Genomic DNA, 20800 nt, shown 5'->3' on the forward strand with positions numbered 1-20800 from the left:
GGCTAGCTAAGGTCCCTGCTAGCTAACGTTACCTAGCTAACTTGCTAACGTTACCTAGCTAACTTGCTAACCTTACCTAATTTCAAGTCGGATTTGCTAATTAGATAGCTAGCAAGCTAGTTAGCTATGGAGTTAGGGAAGCTAGGTAGCATTCGAGGGCTTCAGCTAACCCAAAACCAAAATAACATGCCAACAACATTGTGTATTCTCTAGGGGAAAAATAATGATGACACACCACCAGGCAAGGCTGAGCCAGTCCRGTTTCAGAAAAATTGCGGACACCTGAATCAGGTTGGTAACATTTGATGTCATCAAAGCTCCAAATACAATCACTTGGGATTCACCCATCATAACCACCATTGACAATGTAATCAGTGCTGTGTGTTTTTACGGGTCTTTATGTTGTAAGGAGGTACCCCCTTCCACAGTGCCAATGGACAAGCCTACTCTTGGGCCCGGGTGATTAATACCATCGGTGCCATCCTTCTGCATCTCACATCTGCCTGTAGTTATTGAACTCTGCCTGCTGGACCCATGGGTTGAGGCAAACTGTCATATCCAGGATGGAGTGTCATGCACTCCACCCCTCCTGCCACCTGACTCCACCTGTAATATATGATATATAGAAGCTACTTCATCACCCACTGGAGACTTGAAGACAGAACCTCACCCAGAGAGCATTGCATGTCAGTGTGTGGTTAGACAGACAAATCCTTAGATTTGGCCAAATATACCTATGCCATTCTAGTTCTGGTTATACACCTGAAGATGTACTCTACACACAATGTGTTTTCATTTGATAGGTAAAGTGTCAGCGTAATGTCTTTATAAAAACACCAATATGATATTTACAGCAGAAAATGTTTTGTCAAACAAACCCATTCATTTTTAGTTGATAAATGTATCTAGACTCAAGCTGGGTGACGTTTGTGCAATATCCACACGTAGCATACATTTGTCTGGATATTAGTAATGCTGGGATTTGTACCCCGGGAAAAATCTAACAGCGGACATAAGGAGAGACGTGACAAAACTAGCCAGTTATAGAATATTGTGTTATAGGACAGCTGAGCTGACTGAAGAATGGACATTCAACTCGCAGTTGATATCGTGTCCACTGTAACATGTCTTTACATGACGCGACAAAACTTTGAAACTAAGTCGCAAGCTACTTCAATAGCAAGGTGTTGAAAAACAAGTGTCTCATAAAACACATTCCAGACACTGGTTCTTGCCATCTTGGCATGACTGTGATTTGACAGAGAAAAAGCTTGCTGCAGTCAGCTTGGCTAAACACAAGGTTCGTACAGACTTGGCGAGTCAGTCAGGATGGGAGAAGTGCTCAACTTCAAAACTTCTCTCAGTAGCAAAGTTAGCTTAGCTTACCTCGTTGTCACTACTCACTACTGCCCTTGTTTGAGGTGATTGAATGGCAAAGACAACCCCAAAAAAACACCCGCGTCAAACCTCACCCTGAAAACAAATTTAATTTGGTGTCAGTCATGGCCGCCAGGATTTCTTAATAAGCAAGTAAAAAAATCGAGGCCAAATCAGAAAGTTCAGCGCCCTTTAAAGAATTACTAGAGATGAAGTGAGAACAGGATCAGTGTTTGCTAATGCTTTCCGTCCACATAAATGAAAGTGTGAATCTTTTTTCACTTGTATAATTTATCTTCTGTTAGGCTTCTGTTATTGAGAGAAGACCTGTGTTTGGATCACCAATGAAACAGGCTATCATTGACATACTCACAGAGATAATTGGCTGTAGTTGACCACACAATGTAGCACTCCCAATAAGTCCTCATTCCAGTAAAGGTCACAGAACTTCTCTTTCACAACATTGCAGAATGTCTGGTACTGTAGGTCCTTCAGAGACAGGAAATACTCCCCTTCAAACACATAAACATGAGACAGTACATCAATGAATGGTTTTTAGACAGAAAGCTTGTCATACAAGTTTACACCAGATATCATACTATTTAATGTTACAACTTGTATAATGGTCGCCGGAGATGATGGCCTCCATTTTATTGGCTCTTAACCAACCGTGCTATTTCGCTAGTTTTTTTCGCATTGCTTAACTTTTTTTTGTACATAATGTTGCTGCTACTGTCTCTTATGACCGAAAAGAGCCTCTGGACATCAGAACAGAATTGGACTGATAATTTTGAATTGGACTAATAATTTTTCTTTAATGAGTCGGACAGGAAGGATATACTCCAAACACCCGAACAGGCCCTCATCCCCGTCATTCGCCACAGAAAAAAACGGAGATTTTGCGGAAAGAGATCGGAGTGCCTTGTGAGGATCAGGCGACAAGTAGCTAATCTGCCTTTGCCATCCGTACTGTTAAAGTTCATTCGCTGGAAAATAAATGGGACTAACTAAAAGCACGTATATCCTACCAACGGTACATTAAAAACTGTAATATCTTATGTTTCACCGAGTCGTGGCTGAATGACCACATTAACATACAGCTGGCGGGTTATACACTCTATCGGCAGGATAGAATAGCAGCCTCTGGTAAGACACGGGGTGGCGGCCTATGTATATTTGTAAAGAACAGCTGGTGCACAATATATAAGGAAATCTCGAGATTTTGCTCGCATGAGGTAGCGTATCTCTTGATAAGCTGTAGACCACACTATCTACCTAGAGAGTTTTCATCTGTATACATACCACCACAGACCGATGCTGGCACTAAGACCTTACTCAATGAGCTTTATACAGCCATAAGCAAACAGGAAAACGCTCATCCAGAGGTGACTTAAATCAGTTTTACCTAATTTCTATCAGCATGTTAAATGTGCAACCAGAGGGGGYAAAAAAACTCTAGACCACCTTTACTCCACACAGAGACTCGTACAATGCTCTCCCTCCATTTGGCAAATCTGACCATAATTCTATCCTCCTGATTCCTGCTATCAAGCAAGAATTTAAGCAAGAAGCATCAGTGACTCTGTCTATAAAAAAGTGGTCAGATGAAGCAGATCCTGAACTACAGGACAGTTTTGCTAGCACAGACTGGAATATGATCTGGGATCCTTCTGATGGCATTGAGTACACCACATCAGTCACTGGTGTAACAGTATAAACTTTAGTACCGTCCCCTCGCCCCGACACGGGCGCAACCAGGGACCCTCTGCACACATCAACAACTGACACCCACGAAGCGTCGTTACCCATCGCTCCACAAAAGCCGCGGCCCTTGCAGAGCAAGGTGCAACACTACTTCTAGGTTTCAGAGCAAGTGATGTAACTGATTGAAACGCTACTAGCGCGTACCCGCTAACTAGCTAGCCATTTCACATCCGTTACACTCACCCCCCTTTCAACCTCCTCCTTTTCCGCAGCAACCAGTGATCCGGGTCAACAGCATCAATGTAACAGTATAACTTTAGTACCGTCCCCTCGCCCCGACACGGGCGCGAACCAGGACCCTCTGCACACATCAACAACTGTCGCCCACGAAGCATCGTTACCCATCGCGCCACAAAGGCCGCGGCCCTTGCAGAGCAAGGGGCAACACTACATCTAGGTTTCAGAGCAAGTGACGTAACTGATTGAAACGCTACTAGCGCGTACCCGCTAACTAGCTAGCCATTTCACATCCGTTACACTCACCCCCCTTCAACCTCCTCCTTTTCCGCAGCAACCAGTGATCCGGGTCAACAGCATCAATGTAACAGTATAACTTTAGTACGTCCCCTCGCCCCGACATCACATCCGTTACACTGGCTTCATCAATAAGTGCATCGATGACGTCGTCCCCACAGTGACTGTACGCACATACCTCAACCAGAAGCCATGGATTACATGCAACATTCGCACTGAGCTAAAGGGTAGAGCTGCCGCTTTCAAGGAGTGTGACTCTAACCCGGAAGCTTATAAGAAATCATGTTATGCCCTCTTATGAACCATCAAACAGGCAAAGCATCAATACAGGACTAAGATCGAATCGTACTACACTTTCTCRGACGCTTAGACTACAAAAGGAAATACAGCCGAGAGCTGCCCAGTGACACGAGCCTACCAGACGAGCTAAATAACTTCTATGCTCGCTTCGAGGCAAGTAACACTGAAACATGCATGAGAGAATCAGCTGTTCCGGACGACTGTGTGCTCTCCGCAGCCAATGTGAGTAAAACCTTTAAACAGGTCAACATTCACAAGCCTGCAGGGCCAGACGGATTACCAGGACGTGTACGCCGAGCATGKGCTGACCAACTGGCAGGTGTCTTCACTGACATTTTCAACCTCACTCTGTCAGTCTGTAATACCAACATGTTTCAAGCAGACCACCATAGTCCCTGTGCCCATGAACACTAAGGTAGCCTGCCTAAATTACTACTGACCCGTAGCACTCACGTCTGTAGCCATGAAGTGCTTTGAAAGGCTGGTCATGGTACACATCAACACAATTATCCCAGAAGCTCTAGACCCACTCCAATTTGCATACCGCACTTTCACACCTGGACAAAAGGAACACCTATGTGAGAATGCTATTCATTGACTACAGCTCAGCGTTCAACACCATAGGGCCCTCAAAGCTCATCACTAAGCTAAGGACCCTAGGACTAAACACCTCCCTCTGCAACTGGACTTCTTGACAGACCACCCCCAGGTGGTAAGGGTAGGTAACAACACATCCGCCACGCTGATCCTCAACACAGCTTCCTGCCATCCAGGACCTCTATACCAGGCGGTGTCAGAGGAAGGCCCTAAAAATTGTCAAAGACTCCAGCCACCCTAGTCATAGGCTGTTCTCTCTGCTACTGCATGGCAAGCGGTACCGGAGCACCAAGTCTAGGTCCAAGATGCTTCTAAACAGCTTCTACCCCCAAGCCATAAGACTCCTGAACATCTAATCAAATGGCTCACCAAACAATTTGCATTGCCCCCCTCTTCTACGCTGTTGCTACTCTCTGTTATTATCTATGCACAGTCACTTTAATAACTCTACCTACATGTACATATTACCTAAATTACCTCGACTAATCGGTGCCCCCGCACATTGACTCTGTACCAGTACCCCCTGTATATCACCTCGCTATTGTTATTTTACTGCTGCTCTTCAATTATTTGTTACTTTCATCTCTTACTTTTTTTTTGTATTTTCTTAAAACTGGTCTTGTAACTAAGCACTTCACTGTAAGGTCTACTACATCTGTTGAATTCGGCGCATGTGACAAATAAAATGTCTATTTTCTCTATCTCTCTATAAAGCAATTATCCTAATCAAATTCAGTCGGGGGGAAAAACAGGGAGAAAAGGGGCTTCTAACCTGGTGCCACATCTGTTTGTGTGGTCTTACCAACTGGTGTGAAGAACCGTAGAAGTTGTCGAAACAGATTTGGGGCCATAGGCTACATGAGAATGCATATCAATCTTCATGCTACTTACCCATTGCTAGATCCTCTACACCATTCTCCAGATAGCCATCAAGGGCAAACTCTGCCCTGAGCAGGCCAATAACCTCTTGTAGGGAAGTGTTCATCAGGGGGGAGGGGGGAGGAAGTGAGTCTCCCTGAGGAGGTCCATGGGACTCTGATAGGTGTTCACCCTCACCTTCTCCTGTCCTTGGACCTCCTTCTCCATTGTGTGGATGGGGCATGGACGCTGTGGGGTCCGAGGGTCTGCCATTAAGGCATTCCAAAAGAGGTTCAGCTCCCTGGCCAGGGGTCAGATGGTCGCTAGGGCCCCGTGGATGTGTGGGATGACCCTGGAGGTAGCTGGAGCTTGAGGTCAGGGGAAGATTGAGCTCCAGACCATGGAGGGACTCAGGGACTGTTATCTGCACTGGCACCAGGGTTAAGTGCCCTGTTAAAGGGTCCTGACGCAAGAGGAAGTTGTTGAAAACACCACCACCAGTCAGATGAGAGCAGGATGACGATTGGCAAGAGGAAGACGAAGTCAATTGGGTGGTCGAAGGAGGGAGTGGGTGGTCTGAAACGGGAGTCCTCTGGTTGCTGAGTTCGGGGGAGGTGGGAGGTGGAGAGTTGACCAATGTCCTGGCGCTAGAGGCAGTGGAGGAAAGGTTATGTATGACCACGCTCCTTTGATTGGCAGGGCTGTCCTGTCCGTTGTCCTGTAGGTCTCTATCTGACTGGGGTAGGTCCTCAAGGTGTGAGGGGGTTTCTCGGTCCTTGGCCTCTTGCACAGGCCGGATGTCATTGCTTCTTGTGACTTCAATTATAACCCTGCAACACAAAATGATGTGATAATTAAAAATGCATTCTTGAAATCAGTTCTGACATTCAATGACATCTCTGCCACAATCAATAAAGCTCCAACTTGCAAAAACATCAATGGTGTGTGAAATAATTCCTTGACTGGTAGCTCTTATCTCCATAGAAAGGAGGCATACTGCTTACTCCTGAATGTCTGAAGCAGGAAGGGGAGTTTCCGCAGTGTCCCCCTCCCTGGTCAGGACGATGGGGGTGAAGTGTGTGGCAAGGGAAGTGAAGGCCTCTGGAAGCTGGGGGGCTCCACTAATTGGATAGCTATGGGGAACAGGGCCAGGTACAGGAGCCAATCGGCTCTCAGTGGCCATGGGCACAAACCCTACACACAGTTACAACAATCTCAGTTACAACATCAATACCATTTGATGATCACAAATCTGTATGTAGATGCAAGGTCAACAGAATCGCTTGAACATAATGTCTGAAAAGATGAATTAATCGTACCACTCTTGATACGTGTTGATTCCTGACTTGAGCTTACTCTACTGTCCAATCCATTCTGATCTTCTGCTTCAATGTCCTTTGTGAGTGGCTGAAAGGTAAGGGAGGGAGTTATCCTCGACAGACAATAATGGAATAGCAATGTGTCCTCCCTTTCACTCTGAGGGGCAGTATGTTTCTCACTACCCCTGCCAAACAGTAGCTACAGTGGTACAGTGGAGTGGTACCGGGTGGACTCTGTTGATCAGCTTCGTCCACACTGTCTCAGCGTTCGTTCCTTGGCGTGATAGATAATCCCAACAGCTCTGTAACAGCAGAAACAAAATAAAATATTATACCTTAGCACCTAAGATACTTCATTCATTAATTTGTTCATCAAATCAAACGTAATTTAAAGTGCATTTCAAATTGCAACACACTTTACGGTAAAGAAACTTTGCTCATTCATTCACAATATATTGTGTCACGATTGCGTCTATTAAAAATGCTAAATGATGTTACATACGTAATTAATGCTACTAAAACATTGATCAAAAGAAGAATGGATGAATGTGCTTTCACTAGAGTGGTTGAGAGCTGAAGCTATGACTACCTTTTTAGCTACGACAATGGAAGGTCTCTCGATGGGCGTCCTCTTGGCCATCTCCAGCAGCAGCATCTTCAACTTCCTGGGCATAGCCAGCTTCTGATTGGCTGACAGGTTGAACTTGGCCGTGGCCCATAGGATGGCAGCCACCCCATAAACACAGGCCTCAAAAACAGACAGAAGGACGGACCGAGAGAAAGACATACAGATGGATGGACGGACAGACAGACAGATGACACCCACTTAATCAGTAATCAAAGCATCTACTTGGGTTTTATTTTAAAAGATGAATGTCAGAAGTTGAGGCAAACCTTTTCAGTTACGATTCCATGATCCTGGAATTCAGGAGCCAGATAAAACGCATCGCAGGATCCTAAGAGGAAAATTCACGTTGAATTATTGAACGTGACATCATTTCATAGAATGTTCCTTCGGACACTACTCAAGACACTTTTCTCAGGGTAACTTTTGAATATTTGAAGTCACAACAGTTGTAAATAAATAAACAGAGACAAAGAATAAATGGAAAGTGGTGAAGTAACTTTATCATTCCAAACAGAGTATTGCTGACTACCGTGTACTGCATAAGCAAAAAGAGCCATACCTGTGTTTTTAGGTTTCAAGAAGAGAACTTCTCCCTCACAACCCACATACATTGTATCCAGGCATAGGTATGCTTTCAGGAAGTAAATAAAGAATAAGAAAGAAAAGTAAGCCTAAGAGGTTAATACATTTTAATAAATTACATCAAATGTATGTCGAACTAAACAAAGTTTTAAATGATTTATTGCCACTGCCATAGTGACGTTTCTCATTATAATTTAATCAACAGCAAAGTGGTTTACAGAGACCAGACAAGGTGAGGGATTGGATGCTTACTGCTTAGTAAATCATGTAATTGATTTACACAGAGCAGAGAATCAGTGGTTGGTTAACTGAAGAAGTGAGGAGTCCAACCTGGGTAGTCTAAGTAGGTCTGCAGTGTGGAGAGGCAGGTATGACACAGGGCCCATAGCTCATTCACAGACAGTCTCTGCCCACTCCGTGTGAGTAGATCCCTCAGAGAGATCCACTAGGTCACAATCAATAAAAATCACTGTTAACATTTCTTTCCCTCTTGGCCAGTTTACCAGTCCCAGATTAAGCTAGTCCTGGACAAAAACCATGGTCAATGAAAAATCACCACTGAAAGTGATTTTTAGTTCAGGAATAGGCTTAATCTGGGTCTGGGAAACCGTCCCAAAGAGTTGTGAACAGAGTTGTGAAACGAAGGCATGTAAATCTACATACATTGTACAGTACATGAAACTAATCCTTGAACTCACCTCATCCTGAGATTCTTCATTGAGGCACAGCATGCTTTTAGTCATGTGATTATTGGGAGTGTAAAGGTTGGAGGTTGAAGTCATGTTGCAAGCAGAGTCGACCAACACGTCCGGGTCTTGAGCTGGGCGGGACGAAGAGGTTTCATCTCGTGTTCCACTTTGACTGTCTGAATCCGTTTCACCACCACATATGGGCAGGGTAGAATCTCTTTCCCCTTCTAATGTCTCACTGTCTCTCGCTGAGTCCCATTGCTCGGAGTCATTGCACTCATAAGGGGCCTTCTCTCTGTCCCCTCTCTTGCTCCAAACAGACCCGTGCCCCGTGCATTCCTCAGCTCCTATCTCCGTGAGGTCCGATACATTGACACTGATATCCCCATGGGGCGCGGGTGGGAATGCGGGGGGATTATTGGAGTCTGGGACGGAGCAGGAACGATTCAGAACCCCCCTCACCCTCCCAGCCCTCTCCTGAGCCCTCCTGTGTACAGGAGAACTATTCTGAGATCTGCTATCCAACTGAGAACCAAACATGTCCTCCTCTCTGACGCATCCATCCTCTTCCACATCCCCCATACCGTCAGCCCAAAGGGTGGAGTCCCAGGCTCCACATACGTGATGCCAATGCAGGCTGTTGGAGTCGTTTAAGTCCGGGTTCTCTGCCGTGGTATGTGAGACAATGCCCTGGTTTTTGGAGCTACTGTCCTCAGAGTTGATGCTCTTGTGGAGCTGCCAGTTGGGTTTGGGCTGCTGCCATCGAGCCTCCCAAGAGCCATCCCACCCATCTGTGGATAGATACACAGGTAGTATGGTTATGGCCACAGTGGACCACAACAGAAATGTGTGTTTACATAGATATACACAGACATATCCCATGTCTAAAGGCAAACCTTGAAATGTTGCGACGGATTCGATTGACAGAACTCTTCGGCCTATAGAAGAGAGTTTCCGGCACAGGGCTGTGGAAGAGGCATCTACTAGCTTTTCCTCTGCAAGGGAGAGGAGGTTCTGAGAGGAAGACACATAATATATCAGCTAGCATAGACATAAAGTACTTTATGATGCAATGGTAAGTTTAAGTTTATATAGAAACTGTACGTTTCTCACATTTACCATTGAGATTATATTAATATAAACTATGAACTTTAGGGGGTTTAATACGTTTTGCCATTTCATTGTTGATGACTCACTGTTGAGGACACAGTGTTGAAACATATTTCATTTGTTTCCCAAAAGAAAATACATCCTGTTATTGGTGTAAACTTCATATTTTAGTTTTATCCCCTGGGCAGAATTCTTGTTTCGTGCATGACTAGTGACCCTGAAGAAGGCACAATGATGCCGAAACGTTGGCGGTTTACCCAATAAATTACTGGGAGATTTTATATAGAGTGTGCGACTCGCTTTATTTATTTTTAGAGCATGACTGTAACATCCTCCATTTTGTTTTTCCCTATCCGTAGTGATGTGCAGTTTGAGAACGATTTGTTATTTTTTAACAACTATTTTTAATGACTCGAGTCAGGATTTGTTTTTTTCTGAGTGACTCGTTAATTTTAGCCGTTTGTTTGACCTGCTGGCCCCAATAAGTCCTACAGCATGATTGATACACACTTCTCCGGCTCATGAGGATCTAGAGACGTGCTCTGCTCCGACCAATAACTCTCTGTCATATATGCGCGCAGGACAATAGATCATGCAGCAGGTAACATAGAGAAGAAAATTACATTTTTTAGAACTAATTATTGATCGCATGGTGCAAGAAGGAATTCAATTGATTATTGAATGTTATGATGGACACAGCTTTATAGAACCAAAACATACACCGTCTCTACTGAACAAACTCAAACTTGAGAAGGAATCGGGGGGGGGGGGACTACAGTTCACAAACGATATTGTGCTTATCAGCCTCACAGCAGTCAAGCAATGCATTCCATCAAGAGTCCTTCACAATCTAGTCSGGTTGCGTCCACAACTAGATCTCCTTTCAAATGTATCAAGAAATAATCGATTTTGTATGCCTAGCAATCAACAAATGTACATTGTTTAAAGCAGTCACAAATGACAGCTCCAATAAGCCCACTATGGTGAACGAGAAGCTTGTAGAATCATATTTCGAGTTTTCAGTTCATCGTTCACCGGTAGAGGGTCCTGCGTGCTCTGGGCGTTGCTCACTCAAATGAACAAAATTTGTCGAAAGATTTGTTCTTTGACTGAACGAGTCGAAAAGATCAGAGTCATTAAAAATAGCCAACCTTCCCATTACTACCTATCTATATGCACTGTCATTGCTCCTCCACACGGTGCTGCTCATGTTCAGTGACTGTGCACATCCAAAGGTACTCTACATGAAGGGTTAAAGTGACTGATATAAATGTTATACAAAAAATGATTTATTGAAACTTGGACACTTTTGTCAATGTTGGGGTAATTCTTCTGTTCACATGCATATCATTACCTGCAAAGACATCGGCCATCTCCTCAATATCAGTATGTCATGTCTCTTGTATCTGTTTGCCAAAGGTGCTTCTACAAAGTATTGACTCAGGGGTGTGAATACTTATGTAAATGAGATACCTGTATTTCATTTTCAATACATTTGCAAACATTTCTGAAAACATGTTTCCACTTTGTCATTACGGGGTATAGTGTGTAGATGGGTAAGAATAATAATACATGTAATCCATTTTGAATGCAGGCTGTAACACAACATAATGTGGAATAAGTCAATGGGTATGAATACTTTCTGAAGACACTCTATTTGGTCATGTTATGTAGAATACTATCATGTTGTGATCTTGCAGACATCGATTCAGCTTTGATCTAACGTTATAAAATGAGCACCATTCTCCATTCATCACTGACATTTGCCAGAGTAGTTTGTTGGTAGCCTGTTCTCTGGGCAGCCAAATGAGTAGATCAAGAGACTGTGCGTAAAGTAGAGAATCCCGGACATGCACAAAAATGTTGGATTTTGTGCTATCGGGAAGAGACTTGCAGAGAATTCGGAATCGCAGCCTCTCCGTAATTTGTATAATAAGAGCGTAAAGACAGCACTCCATTAAAGTTCATCCATGTCACCACGTTACCTGGGGGAGTGGCCTGTCCTCTGGCCCCTCCTCCTGCATCTGCTCCAGCAGTCTCTGAATCTCCTCCCCCAGCTCTGCCTCCAGCTCTGGCTCAATGACAAAGTCCAACGCGGCAGAGAGGGTGGAGCCCAGAGAGTACACATGTCCCTGGAGAAGATTCAGAGCGTCATTGACCTCAAACTGACCCATAACATTCACCACACTGCAATTGTTTATCATAAAAATAATAAAAAACAAGACTGCTTAGTCATGTTTACACTGTATGGACACGTTCACTTTAAACCATATGGGAATTAAAACCTCAAATATGTGTTATTTACCTCATGTCAGCAGCTCATGTACTAAAAAAGAATCCATAAATCACTACTGTATCCCATGACAACCTCCGTTTATTAGTATATGCAGCAGATGTCCTTTGGGCATCTCTGTGGGGTCTTGGTGGAAACTAGGCCTAGTTGCCATGCTTTTGGTTGAGGAAGTAATTCATCAGACCATTATTAAGATGTCAATAAAGCTGCAGTAGGCCAGGCCAAGGCAATGTTCCTCCCTCATATGAGCGCCTTCAGATCCATTAGGACAATCGCAACCATCGAAAGCTACTAAATTATCGCCAGCTGATCTCTCGTTAAAACAATCAACACGGGCTAAAATAACCCGCAGAGCCGATCTCAATTTGCAACCAACATTACCGCTCCCTAACGTGGATGTTGAGGTTATCTTTTAGTCTTGATTGCAGGCATCATTTTTCAAGACCATTTCACCATCTGGTTGGTATTATCATGGGAACAATTTATTCCTATTTTATGAGCTAACTAATGGCGATTTATCTATTTGACAATCATTCCTTACAACTGAAGTAAAGTATTTCCTCATTTACCACGGCAAATCTACTGTGGTAATTGTCAAATAGATAAATCAATGCGAACTGGTATTGTTCCTAAAGACTTGAAAATCACAGATATGGCTCTTTTGCAAATGGTGGATAAAATCTTTACAGCCCTTAACAACAATGAATACACTCTTGGCACCTTTTTAGATTTATCCAAAACGTTTGCCATGGCTGAAATATTACTTTCTAAATTGTATTATTACGGTTTTCATGATTATACATATAAATTGGTTATATAGTTAGGTATATGATAGAGAATAATTTGTTGATGCAAACAGCTGTGCATCTACCAGGGCCAAGATATCCTGTGGCGTGCCACATGGTTCGATAACTGGACCTTTGTTATTCCTAATCTATAACAATGACCTTGCTGCTGTGTCTTCTACCGTACTTCCCATTCTCTTTGCTGATGATACCAATTAGATTTTATCCCAAAATTTGGATTCACTAATTAATGAAGTCAACTCAGGCATGGCTAAATTTTCTGAATGGTTCCAGACAAACAAATTATCTTTGAATGTAAAACAAACCAACTTTCTTGTATTCACTAGTAAGAATAGGAAATATTAAAATATACAATTTGAAAAAAGAGCCAGAATCTCAATTAGTGGGAAGGAAATGGAACCAGTCACATCAATTCGATTCCTTTGAGTTCTAATTGATGAAAATGTATCCTGGAAAGATCATATTCAATTTGTCTGCAGCAAAGTGATGAAATCTGTTGGTATCATCAGATAGATAAGTGGTTTGGTTCATCAGGCTTGCTTCCTAACTCTATACTATAGCTTAATTTACCCATATCTCATTTACTGTAATATTGTCTGGGCCAGTACATATGCCTCCTACCTACACAAATGACTCATCATACAAAATACATTTGCATGCCTAGCCACCTCCTCTTATTACCTGGCTCCATCTGCACCTTTTGTTATAGAAACTCAATATCTTGTCTATTTACAACAATGTACGCCAATTATGCACTTTTATCTACAAATACTCATACCGCCCGGACAATTAACCTTTCAATGGATACTTCCAGGTTAATTCTGAAATCCATCTATATAACACAAGACACTGCGATAACCTTCACCCTCCCCACTGCCGCATCTCACATAGTCAATTCTCTATCAGATACAGAGGTACCATACTCTGTCATTCTTATCTTCACATTGCCAAAATATCATCACCGCTCAATAACTTCAAGCGAAGACTGGGGGTCAGCCTGATGATCCTACTCAGTAATCTCCTCAATATAGCCTAACTCTCACATGAACACACACATTTAAACAAATTATTACTGGTCAATAAACGTTTTCATTTACAATTAGTGTTACACATTTATAATTAGTAGGTTTTGTTAACTGTTTTAACAAACCAATTTTTTTTTGTTTGTACTTATGTATTGTAGATAGTTTTTTTTGTAGTGTGCTTTTCATATAATCCCATGGGCTTTCAACCACACCTGCACACTATTTTAAATTATTAATTGTTTTTATCTGTCTTGTTGTTTACCACTTGTTTTCTCTGGTGCAAATAAATTAAACTAAAGTTATTTAAAATGGCATGTATTATTTTGCCATTTAAAGTGAAACGTTTGAATGAAATATAGGCCTACTACTTCTATATTCTTATACTCTAATAAGTATTTTTTACGTTCATCAGCCTTATGGTTTTCAATGCTCCTGATAGGTCGATATTTAATTGAGAGCGGGATTAGGGAATCTAGACCAGCTATCTGGTATGATAATCACTTGACATGGTAACAACAAGAGATCAACTGATCTGCTGGTTTATCCTAATTGGTGTTGTTACAACCAAGCTCAATTTAGCCCGCAGATGCATGTAATTTCCCGTTAGTAGTGTTTCAAGAAATCCAGCGGCAACCTGCACAAGTGCGTTAAGTTCTGCCTGTTCGTTGTAATCGAGCCATTACGCCTTGCAGGCAATGCATTCGGGGGCCTCATCTAACAAACGCATAATGATCTCTCCATATTTGCCTTGGATCTCATCAGATCATTGGCTGCAATACCAGGAGTCAGTGGAGATGAAATTACAGCACATAAGTGGGAATTTCATGAGAGCCTGTCTCTTTGTAAGACTCAAGAGACTGAAAGCTGAAAAGTCAGACACTTTTACTCCAGTGAACTATTATTGTAACTTGCAGATATTTGACACTCTTCTCTTGCGCTTTACTTGGGGGAATTGTGCTCTCTGTTGCAATTATGGTTGACATGTTGGCTCTTGAATGAATCTGAACCAGGTGTTTTTTTTAGGTCAAATCTCAGACAAGATACGTACTGTATTGCAAACAATTAAAAGGAATGTGACCCATACTTATGTGGTGGATATGGGAAAGGTGAACGATCCAGATCTCAAAGTGTGAGACATAACACATAAACATGTCAAGAGCCAGAACATGTTAAATCCACCAGCTGCTGAAACTAATGTCTAGTTCCCGTTGTGTGCACAAGCAGGTCCCAGCCATATAAATATAATTACTAGAAGGAATTATATTTCTACGGCCCCAGCCACTCCACTTGGAGCACTTACGTACATTGGAAGATATTGGAAGACTAGATACATTAGACAACCATAGACGCACACATTAAACCTGAAATTGAGCAACTGATACATGTAGTCAAGACAGGAAATACATTCACGGAGCTACACAACCCAAAGGGAGAAATTAGAGAGAGGGAGATCTGATAGAGAATACGTGAACAAGAGACGAGAGAGAGAGAGGGGGGGGAGGGAGGGAAAATAAGTGAATCAGACAGAAAGATAGATGTAATGAGAGAGTGAAATCCTTTCTTAGTGAGACATATTGTTATCCTCTGTATATGCTGCTATACATACATTTAGATTCCTTTGATTTCCACCATGTTTGTTTTGAAATAGCGTTTATGTAATATTGATTTCTAGTAAATGAAGTATGGTGGAATAATGTGTAGGCACAGTGTTCATCAAACAAACTTCAACGGTGAAAGGTTGTTGCCGTATTGTGCATTTTATTATGTCCAGTAACAACAATAAATGGAAGAGAATGTCTTGAGAAGCGATCTTATCACTTCCTTCCTAGCGGACATATTTCAGAGTGCAAGTCTTTTCCCCAATGCCAAAATCCACTTACATGACTATACACGAAAATATTACAAAAAAGGCCTGGTAAACGAAAGGCACCTCAACTGTTGTTTTCTTACTTGTTCTCAACCCTCAATGTCAAGAATGTATTGTAGCATCTGCTACAATGAGACACAAGACACGCTGTGAAGTAGCCATTGGTAGTGAAAGAATCCCCTTACCTCAAAGGTACTGCCAGTCTTGTCAAACTCTGGAGGTATAAACGAGCCCTCAGGGTCATCTGCAAGACAAGCGTACAAAAGTACATCTAGTTAACGTGTGTAATAAATCTTTGATTATATGTGGTGTTGTTAGGCCTACTGTTCCACAAACATATGATCACACGATTCCATCTTAATTGACAATATGGGGCCAATTATAAGACCAGGTGCTAAGCCAATAAAACCACTTGCAACCAGTCATCTACGTCATTCAGTACAGCAGAATAAGCACAAAACAATACAGTGTTAAAATGTGTAACAAACGTTTTATTACATGTAGCGTTGGTATCAGTKCTAATTGACAATATGGGGCCTATTATAAAACCAGGTGCTAAGCCAATGAAACTACCCACTCATACTGTACATCATTCATTAGCTCAGAGACAATCCCACACAAATGGGACTGCAGCTATCTCCCGATCAGAGCCTTGGTGTTGCGATGCGGAGCATCTTCCGTCTTAAGTAGGCCAGTGTTTGCGCTGGGGTGGAAGCAGGGATAAAGCCGCCCCCCTTCAGCCTCCTCTAACCACAGTTAGAGACGGTTAAGTAGGTCAGGTCTAGATTTGGGGCTGTCTCTGACTACTAGAGTTATGACGGGCTCCCAGCTAGGAGGCCAGACACTCCAGAGGGTCAGAACGAACGGCCAAGGAGAAGCGAGCACTATTGAGTAGAGATCATAGGTGAGCTGGCTCTATGATATGACAGGAGGGGCAAACACATAGGAAGGAGACTGCAGTGAACTCAGTGAGTGAAGGAATGTGCTCCCTCACACTATGATTGAGAAAAACGATCTAAATTAAGGCTCCCATATTCTCCCAGATGGGACTGGAGAGAGCTTATATGAATATGTATTACAATGTGGTCGATGTGTCATAAAAGTATAATGCCATTTTCTACCAATGAATTGAATGGATACTGCCCCATGAGTATAAGGTCACTCTGGTCACTCTGTAGGCTCAATCCTGAGGGGACACGTGATGATCTCACACATGCATCAGTATTCAAGAAAAAGCTCCTAAGGTCAATTAAACCTAATGCAGGGAAGAAGAGTAGTATTGGCATATAAGTGCTGGTTAGTGTTCCATTGTGGTTAAAACAAATCAACCCAATTACTGATCAGCAATAGATTCTAATGTGAATCCAGGGTGAGTCAAAGGCACTTATAGGCAGCTGACCGCCAGAATATCTGTTACCGTGGCAACAATCCCCTTGGCAATGTGGACACTGTTGAGCTCATCAATGCTTATCAATTACTGATGTTGCCATGGGGAAAATGGGAGGCTATCCCGGAATGGTTATGGTTATGTGTGTGTGTGTGTGTGTGTGTGTGTGTGTGTGTGTGTGTGTGTGTGTGTGTGTGTGTGAGAGAGAGAGAGAGAGAGAGAGAATCCGGTGCGCATGTATGTCTGTGCATCCATGCATACGTGTGTGTTTGTGTGCCTGCTTGCCTGCCTGTGTATGTTTGTGTGGAAGGGACAACACAGGTGAGTGTGACAGGTGGTGACATAACCCTGTTTGGTAAAAGACAGATGATTGAGGTTCGTTGAGATGAGAAGAAGCTAGTCTGTTGGCAGAGACGATTTATCACAATGTCTGAGGGACAAGCCATAGTGAGAAAGCGGCAGAGTATCCTGAACTTGAAAGATGTGACTCAGTTTCACCAACACTCTCCAWCCAAATGAGACCAGGCACTGCAGACGACTGCAAAATCACATCACACAGATGTAATCGCACAAAGGCTCAGCATTTTTTAATTAAGAAACAGCCCTCTTTTGCAAATGCAGCCATTTTACATTTCAATCATTTTGGGAAAAGGTGTAATTTTCGTTTGAGACAGATACTGCTGACCAATAGAGAATATGATGGGGTTTGGAAACAAACTTTTCATGGAGAGGAGAGTCTAGGGACCCATTCATAAAGCATCTCAGAGTATGAGTACTGATCTAGGATCAGTTTGAACTTTCAAATCATAARGAATAGAAGGGGGGAATTGAATACGGGCCCTGATCTTCATGACCCTTTGACTTCCCATAGGAAGGACATATTGATCTATGACCTCAGGATACCATGGTCGATCAGATCCGACAGATTGATTGATCAGTGGAGAGAGTGCCGCCTCAGCCTTTTACAATAGCAGACAGCACTGACTAACAGATGTACTGTACGAGACGAAACACCAGATAATCCACTGAATAACTAATAGACCTGGGTCGTGTTCATTAATCACCCAATGGTAGAACATTAACTGAAACAGGGAGGGACTGCCTGGACTTGTCCAKTAGGACATACTCATTTTAGTTTCCCGTGGCAAAACATTTTAAACGTTTGTGTGTGCCCTAATGAATGTGACCCTGAATAGACAGGGAGACCGCATCGTCTGTGATGTAGAGAGGGCCGTGTTGAGCTGTGTTGAGCTGTGCAGGGTTGTGTTGAGCTGTGTTGACTCACCACTGAGCTGCTCCATGAAGCACACGTTGCCATGGGCGTTGAAGGCCAGGGTGTCGGGCGTGATGCACAGGGTGTGGAAGAGGGGCGACGGGGCGATACTCTGCAAGGCCAGGATACACTCCACACACACCGCCCACACCTCCTGCTCCGTCAGACAGATGTCCCGCAACGACAGGATATCCGCCAGGGACACGTTCTCCTGTGGACACACACAGGCAGGCATCGACCCAAGCATGCATGTGCTCACACGCAGACATACACACACAAACACACACAGGAGTAACACACACGCACACACAAAATTAATACAGTAAGTGTCCTGCAGCAATATACACACTTACACCTACATCCTTGTATGTCATGCTGCAAACGGTGGGAAGCCAAGTGGGCACATTTCGTGTTATGAAGAAGCCTAATTGCATCCATAAATAGAAAACATCTCATGGCATGTTCGACATTTTCATCACGTGAAGAAGACAGGATCTTTTGTTGGCTTGGCACATGAGCACAAAAGAAAGTCTTTGATAGCACTGAGATAGAGAGACTCCATTGTGACGTGGTGTCCAATACTCTGCATTTCCATGATATGCATGTGACTGAACAGTGTAACAGACCACTGTCTTTTCACAAAAGCCTAGTCTCATGGGACATGGGCATTCAGTCGTTGTCATTCGTTTCATAATGGGAGTCAAGTTGTCTTTCTGAGTTGAATGATGAGCTRATCACTAGGATTTCCCGTCCTCACTAACGTTCCATGACTATTTTCTCTGTAAAACATCTGGGTCTGTATACACAAAGCATTTCAGAGACGGAGCGCTGATCTAGGATCAGTTTAGTCTTTTAGACCATAATGAATGAGATTACATGGACAGGGGGAACCTGATCCTAGATCAGCACTCCTACTCAGATACTTTGCAGGCCCTGGTTGTCACGTCCTGACCATAGAAAGCCTGTATTTTCTATGGTAGAGTAGGTCAGGGCGTGACTATGGGTTTTAGTCTAGTTTATTATTTCTATGTGGGGTTCTAGGTTTAATTTTCCTATGTTGGTGTTTGTGTATGATTCCCAATTAGAGGCAGCTGGTAATCGTTGTCTCTAATTGGGGATCATACTTAAGTTGCATTTTTCCACCTGTGGGTTACGGGATATTGTTTGAATGTATGTGTTTTGAGTTAGTGCACATAGCATATCTGTTGTCATGGTTAGTTTATTGTTTATTTGTTTTAGTCGTTGCTTAGTTTCACTTTCATTAAAATATGTGGAACGTAACATACGCTGCGCCTTGGTCCGACCATTATTACAACGAACGTGACACTGGTTTTGTGTCTTTGTCATAAATTTAAAAAATTGGAACTGGAGTGAATACAGAATATCCTTCTTCAGTTGATCTGAGAGATTATTGTTCGTTACAAACCATTTTTTTTGCAGAACTTGAATAATGCACATCCATAATGCTGTAGAATATGGCACAATAATAGGGCAGAGAGATGTCACTAAGCAGCAGCATACAGTAAGCCTATAAATAGACTGTTGCCCTTGAGAACAGTGCAGAGAAACATTGAGTCTCTCCCTCTCCCTCCTCAAGTTAAATATGCCGGCCTACATAACTTTCCCTCTCACTCCATGAGCTCTAATAAGACCAACTATACACTGGTGGAGCACCTCAAAGGTTTAGAGAAGGACATACAATAAGATCGAAGAACGAAAAGAAGAGTGAAGTAGTGATGGACTTTTTTTTTCTGGGTGGGCTACTAAGTGGGTGACTAAGTCATTGAGGGAAATCATGGTGAGCTGTTAGTGGTTTAATTAACCCCTTAGTATTCAAAGGTAAAATGTGATTAAGTTTACACTTGTTCCACATGTGTGTAGGCTACAGCTGAATGCATCTGTCAGGCTGACCTCGCACATACCGCCCTCCACTCAAGATTACCCTGCAGTGTCTCTGGACTCTCCACACTTGCAAAGGCACCTGCAGCTCAAAACGTCTGGAGTGAATAACTGTGAATAACTGTTCTGCACTGAATCATATTTCCCACTGTACATAGTTTAACATTGGAACTTTAAAACACTCAAACTAAGGGATGGGGTAGTGTTTTAATGAATGCCCGTAATATCCACATAAAGCCAAGAGAGGACACAGCAGGGGTCAATACATCTGTACAGTGAGCTAGTCATGCAGATCAATGGTGGATACTACTGTACATCCCACAGTACAATTAATATGGTCCCTGATCACCATGAGAGTTATAAGGAAAGGGGCCACAGACACATTAATCTCATCTTGTTGTCCTGAGAGAGAGAGAGAGAGAGAGAGAGAGAGAGAGAGAGAGAGAGAGAGAGAGAGAGAGNAGAGAAAGAGAGAGAGAGAGAGAGAGAGAGAGAGAGAGAGAGAGAGAGAGAGAGAGAGAGCATGTTGTTGATTAAATTAGACCTTAGAAA

The 20800-nt window shown here is 42.9% G+C and overlaps 1 protein-coding gene across 2 annotated transcripts in view; it reads right to left on the bottom strand.

The window, feature by feature from the left end:
* LOC111951976 (kinase non-catalytic C-lobe domain-containing protein 1-like) overlaps window positions 1–20599 on the bottom strand; it is a 58247-nt gene extending 37648 nt beyond the window's left edge. For both annotated transcript variants that reach the window (XM_023970366.3, XM_023970365.3), the window contains 14 exon segments: window positions 1751–1889; window positions 5404–6200; window positions 6375–6564; window positions 6690–6777; window positions 6914–6991; window positions 7279–7437; window positions 7584–7645; window positions 7877–7948; window positions 8230–8344; window positions 8598–9379; window positions 9485–9602; window positions 11684–11830; window positions 15875–15933; window positions 18362–20599. In XM_023970366.3, the coding sequence (XP_023826134.1) occupies window positions 1751–1889; window positions 5404–6200; window positions 6375–6564; window positions 6690–6777; window positions 6914–6991; window positions 7279–7437; window positions 7584–7645; window positions 7877–7948; window positions 8230–8344; window positions 8598–9379; window positions 9485–9602; window positions 11684–11830; window positions 15875–15933; window positions 18362–18596 (3041 nt within the window). In that variant the 5' untranslated portion in view covers window positions 18597–20599.
* Window positions 20600–20800: the final 201 nt, after the last annotated feature.

Source organism: Salvelinus sp. IW2-2015, linkage group LG25, assembly GCF_002910315.2.
Source record: "Salvelinus sp. IW2-2015 linkage group LG25, ASM291031v2, whole genome shotgun sequence".
Taxonomy (NCBI): domain Eukaryota; kingdom Metazoa; phylum Chordata; class Actinopteri; order Salmoniformes; family Salmonidae; genus Salvelinus; species Salvelinus sp. IW2-2015.